General features: G+C 39.4%; 1 protein-coding gene across 1 annotated transcript in view; it reads left to right on the top strand.

Annotated features, from left to right (window-relative positions):
- alg5 (ALG5 dolichyl-phosphate beta-glucosyltransferase) overlaps positions 1-18,244 on the top strand; it is a 49,348-nt gene extending 31,104 nt beyond the window's left edge. Inside the window, exons 5-10 of the mRNA XM_085999377.1 lie at positions 379-471; positions 1,639-1,752; positions 2,432-2,491; positions 3,369-3,520; positions 13,435-13,520; positions 17,451-18,244. Of these exons, the coding sequence (XP_085855503.1) occupies positions 379-471; positions 1,639-1,752; positions 2,432-2,491; positions 3,369-3,520; positions 13,435-13,520; positions 17,451-17,566 (621 nt within the window). The 3' untranslated portion in view covers positions 17,567-18,244. The remainder of the gene's footprint in view (positions 1-378; positions 472-1,638; positions 1,753-2,431; positions 2,492-3,368; positions 3,521-13,434; positions 13,521-17,450) is intronic.
- The last annotated feature ends 503 nt before the right edge of the window (positions 18,245-18,747 follow it).

Genomic DNA, 18,747 nt, shown 5'->3' with positions numbered 1-18,747 from the left:
GTAAACAACAATTCAACAATTACTCTCCCAGAATTCTGACATGACAGCAGCTATGTGAAAGAGCTAACTCATTATTGGAGAGACTCAGTAAATGGTCCTCAATAAATTGTAAAGCCAGTAACAATGAATTAAAGTTGCTTAGGGCTGCATTTCAACTTTAAGCTGTTTGTCAATCACATTAAGCTGTTGTAAAATCAAGTATTATTGCACATGATGGTGACTCTGTGGGAAAGTCTAAATTTCTTGCAAAGAAGGTTTTATTAAAGTTGTATGTGAAAGTTTTGCCAGGTAGCTTACCTCATGACATGGCTTTTTTTCTAGGTGACCTGAATTCTGCATTAATTTTCTTTAATATATGTTTAAATCTGTTTATTGTAGATTGCGCTGAAGTATTCCAAGGAGTATGGATCTGATAAGGTGCGCGTACTAACACTAGTAAAAAATCGTGGGAAAGGTGGAGCTATTAAAATGGTAAGTTTTTTAATTTCCTATAACCAGATCCTTTAGTGACCAGAAGTTATCTTTTTTAAAAACACCTGTGAGACTCCTGTATGATTTGTAATTGTACCTTGCAATTAATGGTGGTGGTTTGTATATCTTGTTCAATGCTTGGAATAGTGTAGAAACATTGGAGCTAAATTGGATCTTGAGATCAGGGGTCTTTTCCAGTGCAGATGCAGCTAACCTCTGCTCTGTAGTTTCCTTTGGATGTTGCAGCTGAGACAGGAACATAGGACCAAGAGTGGGCCATTCAGCCCTTTGAGCCTATTCCGCCATTCAATTCGATCATGGCTGATCTGTATCTCAACTCCATTCACTCGCCTTGGTTCCATATCTCTTAATACCCTTACCTAACAAAAATCTATCAATCTTGAGTTTTGAAATTTTCAACGGACCCCCAACCTTAGCAGCTTTTTGCGGGGGTGGGGGGGAAGGGAAAGAGCTCCAGATTTCCACTACCCTTTGTGAAGAAGTGCTTTCTGACAACACCCCTGAATGACCGAGTTCTAATTTTAAGGTTTTGGCCCCTTGTTCTGAACTCTGCCTTCCCCCCCCAGACAAAATAGTTTCTCTCTAACTACCCTAGCAAACCCTTTAATCATCTTAAGCACCTCAATTAGATCACTCCTTAATCTTACATAATCAAGGGAGTGCGGAATCTTCTATTACTGCAAAATTTATGCAGCAAACTTGCATCCCACCACACTGCGGCACGACACGCTGAGTACCAGCACACTGCAACATATGAAACTCTACCTTCTGCTATTGTTTTGAAATCTGAAACAGTCGAGCAATACTTGAAGAACAATGCCCCTGTTCCTTTTCCTAGTTAACATACAATGGGATTCACTAAACACATTCTAGTAAAGGTATATTAAGTACATATTTTATGAACCACAGAAATTTATGGAGGCATTAAAACGAAAATCAGATTTCTGGCATTTTAGATTGTGTTCAAAGAAGCATTGCAATAATTACAAAATATTACAGCAGGGCCATCATTATACAGAAATTCCAAATTTACTAAAGGCCCACCCCACTGCCAAAGATGCTCAGTGTCATCCTTGCCTGCTCTGGAGCTTACAACTGTATCGATAACATATAACACAAACCACGACACATTTTATTTCTGTTCAGGGTGTGTTGAGTTCTCGAGGAAGATATATTCTAATGGCTGACGCTGATGGAGCTACTAAGTTTGCTGATATTGAAAAAGTAGAAGCTGGCTTGAAAGATCTCCAGCCAGGGCCAGTGAGTATTTTGTCCAGTGCTTAAATGTCTGACCTGTGGAAATAGAGAATGTTACCTGCAGTAATTAAAAAGGAAAATTGCAGAAACATTATTTGGATATGGTTTATATTTTCCTTTCTCTCAATTGTGCATTCGGGTGGTACTAAAATGCAATTTGACTGCTTTGAATTGGCATCCTAAATGCAAAGGATACTGGCACTAACCCCATTGTCTTCAGAACCTCCCTTCATGTCCAATGTCCAGAATTCTGAACTCTTGTACTTTTTTACACATATATGCTGGTGTCTAGGAAAAATTCTAAAATTGTTATGCCATGTAATACTCTGTATAAATGACTAAAATAGGAATCTCAGGAAAACGATTGAGACAATGCTTCATGCAGTTGTGGAAATAAATGCTATGGTCAGCACATCAATGAGTTGTTTGGACCCTTTAATTTTTAGGGAATTGTTATTACCATAATGATTCCTGTAGATTGTTCAGTGAGATGTCTACTTCATCAAAATCTATTTTGGATAATTTGGTTTGCTGATGTATTGCATGACTGCTAGGAGATTCATGATACTGATTTATGTAAGCTACATTGACACTGATATGGCTTGAAAACAGCATCACTTATTTGGCTTTAATCCTGCTCTGGGAAACTGGCTAATTAAATTTACTTTGATCTCTCTTTCAGGACAACATGGCCATCTCGTGTGGATCTAGAGCTCATTTGGAGAAGGAAACAGTAGCCAAAGTAAGTGTAATTGAATAGCTGTAAGTAGATGGATTTGTACTATCAGTGGATGTGAAAACATTGATTAAAACAATTCTCCTAACTGAATTTTAGGGATGCAGTTTAATGGTTCCAAGATTTCAGTTGTATAAAGAGTTCATTTATGGAACCAAAACCATATTAACAAAGCCATGTTTTACTTTGCAAACTCTGGAAGATAGTTTCAAAAAAATGTACAGTCTATTTGTTTAATTCAAAGTTGCTTAATTTGAATTATTTGTTGAATCGAATTGAATTGAAATTGTGCAAAAAAAAAAAAGCCTGCTGAAAATGCATTGAAAATGTTTTTCTTAATTCAGACTTTTCACTCAATTATTGATGAATGTTCTGAAGTTCCAGTGGGAGGGTTGTGGGTACCTCTTCTATCCTGACATCATCGAAAGAGGCTGGACTGGCAGGATGACGGTTTTGACATTCCTGCCAGCCAGGGGAAATATGCCAGCATGAGGCAAGTGCGCCGATACCAATAGGGATTTGAGGGCCTAGTGTCGGGTTAATGATTGATTGTGGTTCAGAAAACCACTCCAGATAAATTCCCAGCATTTTTCTTTAAACATCAAAGTGTCGCCCAAGCATCATGCTCTCTGTGGGGCGGTTGCCCAGGGAGTGCTGAAAATGGCATGGGTGCAATTCGCCTTTATGTGGATGACTCCCAACCTTCTGATTGGGTCAATGCCAGATCAGACTGGTGGTTGGAAGTTCCACTCCGCCGCACTTCCAATGGCAAGGTGAGCCCCCCGGGAATTTCAGCGCCCGTATTTCTAAAGGAAACTCAGAGCTTTGTCAGTTTAGATGTCAATAACTATTGATGTGATCTTAATTTTCTTTTCTATTTCAGCGTTCCTATTTTCGGACCCTACTCATGTATGGCTTCCACTTTTTGGTGTGGTTCCTATGTGTAAGAGGAATACGGGATACACAGTGTGGCTTCAAGCTTTTGACTCGAGAAGCAGCTCGACAGACCTTCTCAACTTTGCATGTAGACCGTTGGTATGTTTTTTAAATAGTCTTTACCAAAATAGGGAATTATACCGAGACGCAAAGTTAAAATTACTTTTTGCATATACAGTCTACTCCTGATTTGTTGAAATTGCTTAATTTGAATTACTGGATAAATCAAATTCAAATTAAGTTTTTTAACAAAAACTGCAGTACTGTTTTATTCCAGTTTAATTTGATTGCTGGATAATTCCTTTTTTATTGCAAAAAATGACTTTAATCATCATGAGTCGACTGTATGTAGAAAAAATAAAATGGTCACTTTTTAAAATAATGAAGTGTTGAATATAATGTGATTTGATCACAGAGCAAAACATGAATAATTTGACTGTAACTGTCTTGAACAGACTCTCAAACGCATAGTTTTGTTCCTTAACTTAATTTACTGTATTGAAAAAAAAAATTTGGATGCTTCATAGATTTAACTGAATAAAAATCATGGTTGGCATCTCAAGCCATTTCCAAATAAATTCCTCAAAGTGGAAAAAATCTGTATTAAAAGATGCAAATGTATATCAAATAAAGCTGAGAAAGGGCTTTTGGTCATGACAGCCAACTTTTGGATATACAGGAAACTTTCTGGTATCCGGCACTGACGGGACCGAGCTGGTGCCATTAGATCAAAACTGCTGTATAAACCAGCGGCAATGTTAAAACATACAGAGCTTTTCAGCTCCGTGTGAATCAACAAACCCTGTTGCTTAGCAACAGCTTCAAAACAGTCGGCTGCAGCTGCAAGCGTCTCTAGCTGAAGCTGTTGCTTAGCTACAGACCTTGCAGAGCCTGACTGGGGGAAAAAAAAGCAACGAGAAGTAAAAAAAACTTATAGAAAACGGCTCCTGAATTTTGCCGGTAGATAGAGCTTTCTGGACTTTTAACCTCTGGTTAAACGAAAGTTTCCTGTACAAGAAAGCAGAAAATATCTGATATCAAATTTCCTCTGTTTAAGGGAAGAAAGGATTCTAAAGTAGAGCACTTAAATCTAGAAAATTTTAGCCTAGATTTGAAAATCCCATGGTTCCAGTGTCTAAGACTTTTTAATTGGGCCACCAGAAAATATCAATCTAAAGTCTAATGGGCCTAAATTCAGCCTCTTGAATCTTTGGAATAGCTTCTCACTATCAGCCTCTAGTGGCTAAAAGAGTCTGCAGTGCTGAAACTATCCAGCATGTCGCACTTTAGGCTGCTGTAGTTAAGCTAGAAAGTTTTATTTGATACTTCGATAGGGCTATTCTTAGAGCTCCTCTGAACTTGTTAACTAGAACGGTCTCAGAATCCTGGTCTTTCTAAACTGAGTTTGGTGCCAAAATTCTTTCTGCCATCTCTTGAATATAGGTTTCAATGAGCAGTCATTCTTGAGAATGGTGGATTTCACATTTGACAATAAAACCTTTAGGTAACCTCATTGCCAAGCAATATTGCCAGGTGAGTTGTGGAATTGTCTTTTGTCTTGATTATGTCTTCACCTGTAAAATGCTCCTCTATTCAAGCTATGTCCATCTAATGTTCATTGTTGGAAAAAGTCCCTCTATACTTATCTGAAAGGAAGCCATGTGTATTATTTTGATGTCTGTACTGATCACTGCTGTCTGACTGTTTCAAAGTTGATATATTTTGGTATATTCAGCCAAGTTATCAAATCATAGTTCGCTTGCCCCATTTTTTTGGCACTACTGTGGTATAATTACAAGGTACATGGTGGGGAGAAAAGAATGAGGAACAAAGTTATTATCGTCTTCCCATTCTATGAAAGTGGATTAGCCTATATGCATCTTATTCACGTTCTTTTTTCCCATTTCTCCAACATTGAGTATTAGTTATTTAATTTTGGCAAATACTTTTCTCTGTTGTGTGACCATAGTTTGCATTGAATGCTTCCTATATGGAAAAGGACAGAGCATTGGTATATGGGCATGGCTTTTATGCAGTTGGCACTAGAGGGAGATAACTTTGTTTGAGAGTATATGACTTCAAAGAAAAGCACTGTACTAATGTATTAAACTATTGTGGAATTTTATTGAAAGCCAGTGTCATGAACTTGGTATTTGTGTTTCATGTTTCAAGAGTTTTCATAAATGTAGGTAATACAGTAAATTGGGTAGAAACTGGCCGTTCTGTCTCAATTTTGGTAAATTCTGTACATTTATTTTATGAACAGGATCAATTGTTTTCCCACCATAGCAAATGAACAGATACTTGAGAGCAAATTAGCTGTGCTGGTAATGGATGAGTTGGTATTCATTTGTCTAGCGTTTCCGGTCTGTATGGCAGCTGTACAAGTGTCATAATATCTCATAAAATAATCACATGATATGCATTCCAATGTCACCTTAAACTGTACTAAAGATACCTGATTAATAATTCACGTGGGATGATAAATATAACCTGTCTAGCAGTACTAGAGAGTTTATTGCAAGCCCAGATTCAGTGGGGAATAAAGTTCTTGCCCAGAGTCCATCACTTTGAAAGAAGGGAAGGGCCACTAAAATGAGGGATTGGTGAGCAAAATATTAGACAGCCTGCATCATGGCAAGACTGCAGGTGGTTGTGCAGTACACTTAAAATGCATTCATTACAACTGTAGGTGGAACAAAGACATTGAGGATTCAGACAGGGAATGCAAGGATTCAGACAGGGAATGCAAGGATTCAGACAGGGAATGCAAGGATTCAGACAGGGAATGCAAGGATTCAGACAGGGAATGCAAGGATTCAGACGGAATGCAAGGATATTTCATTTATCACAGCAGTGAGGCTAAGCTAACTCATGAGTCAGTCAGAACTGAATTTATGGAGCTCTCCTGCTGAGTTTGGTAAGCACAGTGTTGCCCATTTATTTCAGTTGTCTTAATTGTGCAACCTTTTTGTGTGTGTGTGTTATTCTGTTGCTTTAAAAAATATTACCCTCTGTTCTCTTAGACTATAGAGGGAGAAAAATAAAATCAGCCGCACTTCCTGCTCCTGGATTTTCATCCAATGATGGCAACTAAAAAGTATACAGGTGTGGACATCGGGTGAGGGCAAGATCAGGCTTGGCTGTGACGCATCATACAGTTGAATAGTTTGCTGACTTTAACTGTCTGGGCCCCCATGTGAAGAAGGACCACTTGAGCAAAGTACCGGAGGGTGACTGGCGCTAGTGGAACTTTCCCTTTGCCAGAATTAGCACCTCGGTGAGAGAAAGGAAAATAGGTTGTTAAAAAAAAAAAGTATACTTTTGAGTACTGTCTATCATCTTGTGTTCATCGTATTTATTTTTAGTCAAACTATCCCCGCATACGTTGTATAAACCTAAATAAATGCAGCTTGTCAGTGTTGCTAAGGATCAAAATTGTCCAATTCATTGCTACCTTGCATCTGTTTATTTTTTTTGAAGAAAACAATGCCAGGATTTTATTCATTTCAGATATAATGTACTGTGCTTTCAAGTGGGTTCATTGTGGTCGGCTGAAAACAATTCTCTCTTCAAAAAAAAAAGTAGTTGCAAGCTATCCATCCCAGCTTGGTTTTTATTTAAGATTCTTGTATAATAAAAACCTAAGTCTTTGAGATTTAATTAATGTGATTTTTCTTACTATAACTCATAAGTAAATAAAAAAAATTGCAGGAGTAGCTTTTTCAAAATAAGCTACAAATGGCAAGATTATTTTTCTGTGCTGTGTTTAAGTGAAACTGTTGGGAATTCCAACCTAATTCTACGCTGAACAGTGTAACAATTTGAAAGTTAATCAGATTTATCCCTACCACTGTTACTATTTCAGGTTTAATGTTTTATTTTAAAATGCATAAGTGGAGAGGGTGGAGGTATTTGCATGACCTTGTCACAATTATGAATGCAACAGTAATGGACCATGAGATCTTGTCAAGGTTTACAAATAACAAGACAACATTTTGGAAGTATGTTGGTGTTCAAGTAGTGTAGTGGTTATGTTACTGGACTAGTGACCCGGGGGCCTGGACTAATAATCTAGTTCAAATCTCACCAGGACAGTTTGAGAATGTGTATTCAGTTCTAAAAATCTGAAAATAAAAAGCTGGTATTAGTAAAAGTGACCATGAAGCTGTCAGATTGTCGTAAAATTCCTAATGTTCTTTAGGGAAGCTAACCTGCCGCCCTTGCCAAACCCGCCGCCCTTGCCAAACCCGCCGTCCTTACCATTGTTCCCTCTAAGCTGCGCGGCCGGCCGCTCACCGGCTTTTCCATTGTAAATACCACGCATGCATGGAAATTTAAAGGGACCGCACACTAATAGAAACAGGCTGCACAGAACAAAATGCAGCTTACAGGGAACATTGGTCCTTACCCCAGTCTGGCCTCTACGTGACTCCAGTCCCACACCTAAGTGGTTGACTCTTTAATGCCCTCTGAAGTGGCCTGGAAAGTCACTCGGTTGTGTCAAACTTCTACCAGCAGTTCAAGAAGGTGGCCCACCACCACCATCTCAGGGCAACTAGGGATGGGCAATAAATGCTGACCTGGCCAGCGATAACCGTGTCCAAAGAATGAAAGAAAAAATGGAAAACGAATCAATCCTCTTGAGAGCTGGCTGCATGGGAAAAAAAGGAAACCTGGAATATTTCATCTTTATTTGAAAGCCAATGTTTTTGAAACAGGCCAGCAACACCAGCTGAGAAAACTAGTGTTTTGGTGTCACCATTTTGGCTACCAGGAGAGTTCATGTAGCAAATGCAATGTCCACTGCAGTGTAAACTTTTACTGTGCATTTTTTATCCAAGCCTGTACTTATTTGCACTTTTTTCTGAAGATCCCTGTACCATGTCGTTTTGTTGCACAAATACTAACGCCACTGAAAAGTTTATCGAGCTGCTTTTCAGAGATGACAATCCCCCTCTAATCTTGGACAAATTCTGTCCGTGACATATTGTCACATTCCTTTTAAATGATATACTAAAACCTTACTATCGTGAAGCTAAGGAGCAGCTGAATTTCTGCAGTCTGAGGTTGGATGTAATTTTCATGTACAACCTTGATGAGAGTGACTGCAACATTGGGCAAGTGATGGGTAGTTTCTCTTCTTGCATATAGAAGATTCTGCAAGTTGGCAATGGTATCTGTGTTGGTTGGTGCTTGAGCAGTACATGAACATCAAAACGTTCTCAATTATTTGTCGCTCAGAATCTGTAATCTGGTAGATAAGATTTATCTGTGGCGAACTGGTGTCAGTAGATTTTGGTGACGTATGCATTACAGTCATATGAATGAGAAGTAGCAGAGTGTGTAACAATGTAAACAGTAGTTTTCCAATCTCTGAACTGCAATTAGTTTTAAATATCAGCAGAAAACAGGTCGGACAGTTCCATATTGGAAAATATCCTTCCTTGTATTTCGAATTTGGATGAGCAATTATGCTTTACATGTTTTGGGAAAAAATGCAAAATGTGTAACTGATCAGTTTTTTCTGAAGAGGAAAGTCCCACATGGTGACTTAGCTAAGAGTTATAGCGCCAGAGTGTGCTGCTAAATAGTACAGCAACCTCGGGAGGAGCAGATGCAAGGTTAAACGCAAAAATCCATAAGTTGCTGTCTGAGTTGTGCCACTCCGCCGTTAGCTTTGCGAAAGTGGCATCTTGCTCTTAACCACCTCGTTTTTGTTAGGATCTTGCTGTATTTTCCCATTAATTGCCCATTAAACTCGCCACAGGAAGTTGAGGCTTGTCATTACAAGCGTAAGCACCCTTTTCACGTGATGAGTCTTGATTACTGCCAACCAACTCCTCTGGCACCGAAAATTAACTCTTACAAATATGGAGTCTCATTCCTTCATGTTCTGAGTTTTTCAGGAATATTTTTTAAATGTAAAAAAAAAATTAATTCTTACTTTTCCTTTCTGTCTTTTTTTTCTCTCTCTCTTAATCTAATCTTTCTTTCCCTCTCTTTATTTCTCTTTCTGTACCCGATTTGACATTGAAATCACCCCCTTTAATTCACCCTTCTTCTCAGTCCTTCATTGTTTATTTCCCAATCCTTAAATCTCATTGGTTAAGGAGATACCCTGTTGGTTGCCCTGTTCACGCAGGTCCCAGGTGTCTTGTTTCTCTCGCTGCGCTGTTATCAGCTCACGCTTTCAGCAACTTTGTGGGCAAATTTTTTTTGAGCTGGAGGGTGCAGGGGCAAGTCTAACTAACGGTAGATGCTGTTAGATGCCCTGCTACAGCAAAATCTGGCCCAATTGTATTTGTTGCACTGCAGACTGGTAGATTCAAGAATCGGTATGGTTGTAAAAAGTGAGCATCTTAAATGCTGCACAAGGTTACTTATGTCCACACATATTTAACCAGGTTGAACATAGTAAGTTACCCAGTGCCAATAGTGGAGCATATCCATTCTGAGTTGTAATAACATAGTGTTTGCTGATTAAAGCTGTGGATGACATTTTCATTTTGTCACTTTATTTTATAATATTTCTACTTTCAGTAATAGAATGATAATGAGGCTTTGCACAATGGTGCAAATTTTATATCTCTGCTGTCAGTTGTGGTATCCTTTGCTTATTAAGTAACTATCCCACTGATACATTGCCACATTGCTGCTACGTTTTAGAGCTCAGACTTGGGAAGAAATCGGCAGCCAACAGTGTAGGCCCCATAATGTGAGACAAATGGTCATTGCATTTGTGTTGTCAGTGTATTTATTTATTGATTTGATAGTTATGGGTGTACTTCTCACCATGCAATAATTATAAAATGCAGTTACACCCAAGAAATTGAGAAGCACAGGAGACCACAATCAGGCTTTCATAGATGTTTTGTTCTGTGTCATTTTGTGAAATATTTTTCTGCACTTCAAGAGATTGCCAGCAGGGCTTTCTAACATGCATAGTGGAAATTCCCAATTACAAAATGGTAAGAACTCAAGAATTAGGAGCAGGAGTAGGTCGTACAGCCCTTCAAGCCTGATCTGCCATTCAATAAGATCATGGCTGACCTACGACCTCAACTCCACTTTCCCGCCCGATCCCCATATCCCTTGATTCCCCCAGAGTCCAAAAATCTATCTATCTCAGCCTTGAATATACTCAACGACTCAGCATCCAGCTTTGGTGACGAGAATTTAAATTGATATTTTTAGAACAGGGTCGATTTTACCAGGTTCAAAAGTACAATAAAGAAAACGAAAGGCTTGCATTTATATAATGCTCTCTCTTAGAGATCTTTCTGACAAACAGACGTAGAGAAGATGTTTTCACTTGCGGTGAGACCTGAACTAGGGGCCATATAAGATAGTCATTAATAAATCCAACAGGGCATTCAGGAGAAACTTCTTTACCCAGAGAGTGGTTAGAATGTGGAATTTGCTACCACAGGAAGTAGTTGAAGCGAATAGCACAGATGCATTCAAGGGGAAGCTAAATAAGCACATGAAGAAAGGAATATATTGATGAGGGGAGAGGGGTAGGAGGAGGCTTCTGTGGAGCATAAACACCGGCATGAACCTGTTGGGCTGATTGGCCTGTTTCTGTGCTGTAAATACTTTATTCTGTGAATTTGAGATTACAAAATATTAAATTACTGAAGTTGTAGCGAGTTGGTAAACCGCAAGATCCCACAAACTGCAATGAGATGAATGACCAATTAATCTATTTTTGGTGGTGTTAGTTGAGAAATACTTGATTTTTAAAACATTTATTCATTCATGTGATGTGAGCATCGGTGGCAAGGCCAGCATTTATTGCCCATCCCTAATTGCCCTTGAGAAGGTGGTGATGAGCTGCTGCCTTGAGCCACTGCAGTCGGTGTGGTAAAGGTACTCCTGCAGTGCTGTTCAGGAGGGAGTTCCAGGATTTTGACCCAGCGACGATGAAGGAACAGCGATATATTTCTAAGTCAGGATGGTGTGTGACTTGGAGGTGTGGTGGTGTACCCACACTTGGAGGTGGTGGTGCTGCCCTTGTCCTTCTAGGTGGTAGAGGTCGTGGGTTTGGGAGATGCTGTCAAAGAAGCCTTGGCAAGTTGCTGCAGTGCCAATCAAGCGGGCTGCTATTGTCATGGATGGTGGTGAGCTTCTTGAGTGTTGTTGAAGCTGCACTCATCCAGGCAAGTGGAGAGTATTCCATCACACTCCTGACTTGTGCCTTGTAGAAGGTGGAAAGGCTTTGGGGAGTCAAGAGGTGAGTCACTCGCCACAAAATACCCAGCCTCTTGCCCGCTCTTATATCCACAGTATTTATGTGGCTGGTCCAGTTAATTTTCTGGTCAATGATGACCCCCAGGATGTTGATGGTGGAAGATTCGGAGATGGTAATCCCGATGAATGTCATGGGGAGGTGGCTAGACTCTCACTTGTTGGAGATGGTCATTGCCTGGCACTTGTGTGGCACGAATGTTACTTGCCACTTATCAGCCCAAGCCTAAATGTTGTCCAGGTCTTGCTACATGCGGGCACGGACTACTTCATTATCTGAGGAGTTGCGAATGGAACTAAACACTGTGCAGTCATCAACGAACATCCCCACTTCTGACCTGATGATGGAGGGAAAGTCATTGATGAAGCAGCTGAAGATGGTTGGGCCTAGGACACTGCCCTGAGGAACTCCTGCAACGATGTCCTGGGGCTGAGATGACTGGCCTCCAACAACCACAACCATCTTCCTTTGTGCTAGGTATGGCTCCAGCCAGTGGAGTTTTCCCCCTGATTCCCATTAACTTCAATTTTACTAGGGCTCCTTGATGCCACACTCAGTCAAAAGCTGCCTTGATGTCAAGGGCAGCCACTCTCACCTCACCTCTGGAATTTAGCTCTTTTGTCCATGTTTGGACCAAGGCTGTAATGAGGTCTGGAGCCAAGTGGTCCTGGAGGAACCCAAACTGGGCATCAGTGAGCAGGTTATTGGTGAGTAAGTGCCGCTTGATAGCAGAGTCGACGACACCTTCCATCACTGCTGATGTTTGAGAATCGATTGATGGGGGGGTAATTGGCCGGATTGGATTTGTCCTGCTTATTGTTCAAAGAAAGGCAACTCCAACAATGCAGCATTCCCTTATCTGCTCAAGTCCTGGAGTGGCTCAATTCCACAACCTTCTGGCTTGGATGAGACTGCTACCAACTGAGCCAATCTGACACTAAATATCGAAGCAAATTATAGCAGGTTAAAATGGGAGTGTGCCCATATCAAATTGAAGAAAAATTTGACAAACAGAACTGTAGATCAGCAATGGGAAGAAAAGGGAGCAAATATATTCCAGTGCAGATAAGGGGAGTGCTTCGAAGATTGGGTTCCAAAGAGATTAGAAAGGGAGATTTGATCAAATTTGAAATTTAAAAAAAGTTACAGTTTACAGGTTAGATCATTTTTATTTAAAGCAAGGTAAGTATAAAGAATACAGAAACTGCAAAACAGCAAGTTGCATTTATGTACTGCCTTTAATGTTAAAATCTGCTTCATAGATAGACATAGATATTAGTAACTCATTAATTTCACGCTCATCACTTCCTTTAGAGATCAGCAGAATCTGCTGTTCCCTTCATGGAGCACTTTTTATTAAGCTTATGAAATGGCTGATTTTCACTAGAGGGAGGGAGTGGAGGTACTGGACTTTCAGTCTGACCAAGTACAGCAGCAGTTACCTCTTTCCACCACCATCCTTTATGAGGAGAGAAAATCTGAAGAAAGCCACCTGGGGTTGTTATCATTGGCTATTCCCAGGGGACCATTCAAGACCAGTATGAATAAACTTGGGAACATGTTGCCTGACTTCCACATTAAACAAAAGGGGGGGGGGGGGGGAGGAGGAGGAAAGAAGGAAAAAAAATATTTTGGAAACATTGTTTTGTCCCATATTAAATGTATTTCCCTTTGTGTAAACTGTGAACGTGCTACTTGCCTTAAATTCTTAAGCAGGGAATCTAAATGTTTTGCTCAACCATACAATTTTATTGCATTTTAGGGCTTTTGACGTGGAACTCCTCTACATAGCCCAGCGTTTAAAGATTCCAATTGCAGAAGTTGCTGTGAAATGGACAGAGATCGAGGGTAAGTTATTTACATGACCAGCAAAGTAGAGGCTAATGGTGGGGAGCTGGGGTGACTACTAACAACTTGGTATGTATGGTCGAAATAAATTGGTTTTCATGATCTATGCCATGATTAGGGCTATTGATCTCTATTAATTGTGTAACATTCACATACACTGATTTAGAAAGAAGCTCTTTTTCTGTATGTGCTCCTTTTCTCAGCTGTTCCATCAGGGAATGGTGTCAAGCCGAAAGTAAAATCTATGACTGTTTGCTCGGGTCTCCTAGCAGCGTGCTTAGAACTTGCATTGGCAGAGATGTAGGAGCAAAAAACTTGCTCTCCTCAGGCGGAGCATGGTGTAATGGGCAGAAAGGGAGAGCTACACAGATGTAGTACTTAAAAAAAAAAAAGTTAAAAAAAAATCGATGTTATGAACATCCTTCTGTTATGTTTTTGAGTTTTTACTCTAGATAGTTTTCTCAGGTTCAATGCCACAGACCATTCCCATAGTTGAGCCTTTAATCCCTATGACTCAGAGTGTGACGTTGCCTCCCCAGTATCCAGGTAATATGTAACAAGCCCAATGATCGAACGGAAAAGCCTCATTATTGCAATTCAGCTACTAGTTTTTTGTACTTTGATCTCTGGATGTGAGTGAGGCATTTAAATGCCCATCTCTAATTGGCCCGAGAAGGAGGTAGTGGGTCTTCTCCTTGAGCCATTGCAGTCCTTGGTAATGGAGCTCCAATAATGGCATTACTTAGAGAATTCCAGTTACGATGAAGGATCACTTGTATATGTCCAAGTCAGAATGTTGTGTAATTTGGAAAGGCACTTGGAAGTAATGGTGTTCCCATGATCTTGCTGCTCATGGCCTTCTAGATGGTTGAAATCAAGGGGCTGGAAGGTGCTATCAAAGTACACCGTTACATCATCATCCTGACAGCAGAATAAGCGCTTTAATAGACTACAGCTTAGGCCGCAAACTGGAACATGAATATGGCACACTGTAGATTTACATTAGTTATAGGCTTAACTCCTGGGGGGTGGGGGGAATAAATAAGTAACAAGCAAACACGTATGCTACACAAAACTGCAATATAAACCGGACCAGACACACACACATTACTCTTTACCTGTGGGTTTGTAGTTGACCATCCATGGAATCTCTCTTATCTATTGCTTTCTAATAGCTTCAGGTGGACTACCCAATTCGAACAAAGTTGAGAAATACTTCTGGAAAAAAAATATTGGGGCAAAATAAGTTTAAAATGTCTCAAGCTGCCAATCAAACATATACACAAATGAAACCTTCAAGGAAGGAATTTGAGGCTTTAGTAGGGTACAACACAGATTTACTAGGATGCTGCCTGTTAGGATTTACAAATACGAGGAAAGACATGAAAAATTGGGTCTTTTTTCATTAGGATAACACAGGTTATGTGCCAATATAACAGAAATATTCTGTGTTTGGCACTCTGACAGACAATTATGAGGCTGCATTTTTAATTTTTGCCTGACTTTGGATCTGCATTTCATTTTCTTTAGCAAATAATGGTGCTGAAATTGTACCCAACACTACCTGCCTATTCCTTGAAAAATGTGCCATTTCATAAAGAACTCTATATGTGTATAATAAACATTTGCCAATGAGTTGCCATGGTAAATGAATACACTGAATTGTAAGCAGACCAATACGTTTCTAATTTTCAAAAAAAGATGAAGAGCATGTCTGTTTAGCTGGAGACCCACCTGCCTTACATAAATTTGAGTGTTCAACTCAATCTGTGTTATTTTGCTCCACCAGGAGTACGTCTTTTGGATGAGACGTTAAAAAAAAAAAAAGTCTGCTCTTTCAGGTGGACATGAAAGATCCCATGGCACTATTTTGAAGAAGAGCAGGGGAGTTATCCCTGGTGTCCTGGCCAATATTTATCCCTCAATCAACATCACAAAAAAACAGATTATCTGGTCATTTTCACATTGCTGTTTGTGGGAGCTTGCTGTGTGCAAATTGGCTGCTGCGTTTCCCACATTACAACAGTGACTACACTTCAAAAGTGCTGTAAAGCGCTTTGAGACGTCCGGTGGTCGTGAAAGGTGCTATATAAAATGCAAGTCTTTTTTTTTTTTCTTATTGGTCTTGGAATTTAATTTTTTTGAGGGGGGAGTTGCCTTTTTAGTTTGCTTCTATTGCATTTATTTAGGAGCATAATTTTTTTTGTGCATTTTTAGTCATTTCACCACCTACCAGTCAAGACTGTTTCACTGATTTACAGAAGCTTCTGCTGGACATTCCTTTTGGAATGCATTTTGCTCTCGAGGAGCTAGAGGACAAGTAGAAGCTCCAGAAAAATGATCAGTGGGAGGTCTGTCTAAACCCGAGGCGAGTTACACAGATCCACCGTTAGCCGAGTACGTGGATCCATAGATGCTGCCAGAGCTACTTGTCCAATAAGATGTGCCTTTCCACTTGACATGGGAGACCTTTCTTCCGGTTGGAAATTTGTTCTTGCGCTGCCATCTTTATCAGCACAAAAGTAGTCTTGTGTGGCTGGAGGTTAAAGTACAATGTACAAGTTAAATGTACAACAACAGACATGTGCACAACCTGCATGCCAAGCTGGATGTCAATTAATGACTATGCTATATGCAGCCAGGTTATTTTCAAATGACTTGATGTATTATGACTTTGAAAGATATGTGTGGCAAGGCTTTCAATTCTACTTTGCATCTTGAAGGTGTGCCCTGTTGAGGTACAGGTATGTATGAGATGCAAAGAAAGAGCTGTGAGGTTGAATGAGGGCTTGGCATGGGTGAGGAATATTGGAACAGGTTTACAGGCAGCAGTTTGCAGAATGCAATTTTGGGGTCTCTACGAGATGCATGATACTGTTAAGTAGTTTTTTATTGCTTATTCTGTCTCCAGGTCCTGCAGAAGTGCACATAGTTTTGACCAATTACTACTTGCTGCCAGGAATTGTGAATTCTGTCCTTCAGCAGCCCTGAAATGTCACATAGGACAAGTCTGCTCGCACCCACATCATGTAGCTACACGTCTGTGTCACTTGCCCACAGTGCCTGTTTCGTGTCTCACATTGGATTTCCTGTTACTTTACTTATGCCTTGGCAAAGAATGGCAAATATATAAATTCATTTTGAAGCTTGATAAATGCTGAAACAATATTTGCCCCTATATGTAGCTACTTATCTTCCAAGCTCTCGCAGACCTTTAATTTGGACCTACTGGCCACGGCGTTCCCCATTAGACGTACTCCTTGCAGAAGACCAAAACTGCAGAGGTAGCTATAAATAATTATTCCAAAGAGCTGACCACAGAAAATTGAGGACACTCAATTCAATGTGTTGCCGATGCTCCAGCAATGTGGTACGGAAGCCTCTGGCTCCACTAGTGGAATATCTTCCTTTAAATTTCCAGTCTTAATCAAATTGGCCACAAGCGTATCTGGTGTGAGAAATTAAACATCATGCTGGTGCAATAGTAGTGCTTTTTGAAAGTTGATGGTATAAATTTAGTTTATCCTTCATCTAAGCCATTCCGCACATGACCTTGGAATGCTTTGTGCTGAAATAGGGAAAATTATCATTTTCCCAGTACTCCAGTCATTGTCAGATGTTGGGTCACCTGGAACACGGTTGCATCAAAAAAAATTGAATGGACAACAGATACATTTTTCAAAGTCTTCAGAACAGTGAATTACAATTCTGTAAAAATATATAAAAGTAGTGTAACTCCATTATTCTGGTGTAAATGAAAGCTTTCGAGAGCAAAATCATGACTACTCTCATAACCAGCACCTTTTTTGTTTTACTATCTTACTGTGTTCTAAAATTGCAGATTTTTTTGTAAACCAGCAATACATTTATGAAAGCCAAATACAGAATTAATGATATCTTTAATTTTACATTGTCTGTCTTATATTGTAGGATCCAAGCTCGTTCCCTTCTGGAGTTGGTTACAGATGGGTAGAGATCTTCTCTTCATTCGATTACGTTACCTTACTGGTGCCTGGAATCTGGAAATGCCCAAAAAAGTCAACTAAGTTATTGCACTGTAACTGTTTGAGCAGGTGGAAAGATGCATCAAATTACTGACATGTAATCAAGGGACATGCTGACACAAATATTTTACTGTAGATGGCCGAACAGTTCGTTCTGCATTCACATTGCAGTCCTTTCTTTGTTCTGTAAATTGCATGCTGGTGAATAAAGTGGAAACTTTCTATATAGGTTGTATTGTTGGTTAAATCAAAGATAAAATGTCATGAATGACCAAATAGAGACAGCGGAGGGAGTATGTTTAACAGTTTACTGCTCCCTTCTATATCACTGTTACAATAAGGCGTCTTAGTTTGCCTCATTCTGTAAGCGGCATTAAATTAACAATGTACGTTTTATGCTGTGTATTTAATGGAAACGTCTTAAAACAGTACTTTCTTTGGTCTTGTATAATTCAATTGCCAAACTCAAGGAAATTGCTGTACCTCATTATAACGGATGAAGCATAGCTAAATGCTAAAGTTGTACTTATGTTTTTCTTATTTTTTTAATCTTCTATTTTGTATATGAGCTCTTCGGTTTGATCATTATTAATTGTGGAGCAGTTTTAGATTCCTAGGCATCAAATTTATTGGCTGAGATTGAAAGCCAATATAGAGGGACTTGTATTAAAGGAGGGTTATTGGCCATTAAACGTACTATGGTTGATTCATGTAAATTAAGCTAAATTTCAAGATATTTATTTGAAAAACTGGAACTTACCTGAAGTCTTTAAACTTGAAATAATTTTTTATTCACAGTACTTCAATTAAAAAAACTGTAAAGGTTAAATTTGGAACATCTATCTTTGCATTTCTAAATAACTGCATATAGATTTCAAGTTCCTAACCTTGGTACCTACAGTCACTAGGACCACAATCTATGACATGCCTACTATTTTCAGAACATGGATATGTGATAGTTTACTGGCTGAGACACAATATTTACTCTTTCAAAGCACCTATATCATTCAGTATCGGAAACATTCTATCTAAATCTAATATTAGAGTCAAAACAAGGTGCAGGAAATGGGCATCATTTAATGTGGTAAACACAGGAAATTGAAGAAATCCTAAATGAAGCCAGATCAAATTGGGTCCGTTTGTAGTTAGAGATTATTTCCAGGTATAAATAGTCAAAAGTATAAAAATCAAGCCAAGAATTAGTAAGAGATACAGGCCTAGAA

Source organism: Somniosus microcephalus, chromosome 10 (assembly GCF_052327205.1).
Source record: "Somniosus microcephalus isolate GS21.2 chromosome 10, FLI_Smic_1.0, whole genome shotgun sequence".
NCBI classification, from domain to species: domain Eukaryota; kingdom Metazoa; phylum Chordata; class Chondrichthyes; order Squaliformes; family Somniosidae; genus Somniosus; species Somniosus microcephalus.
This window is presented reverse-complemented; position numbering and strand designations above follow the sequence as displayed.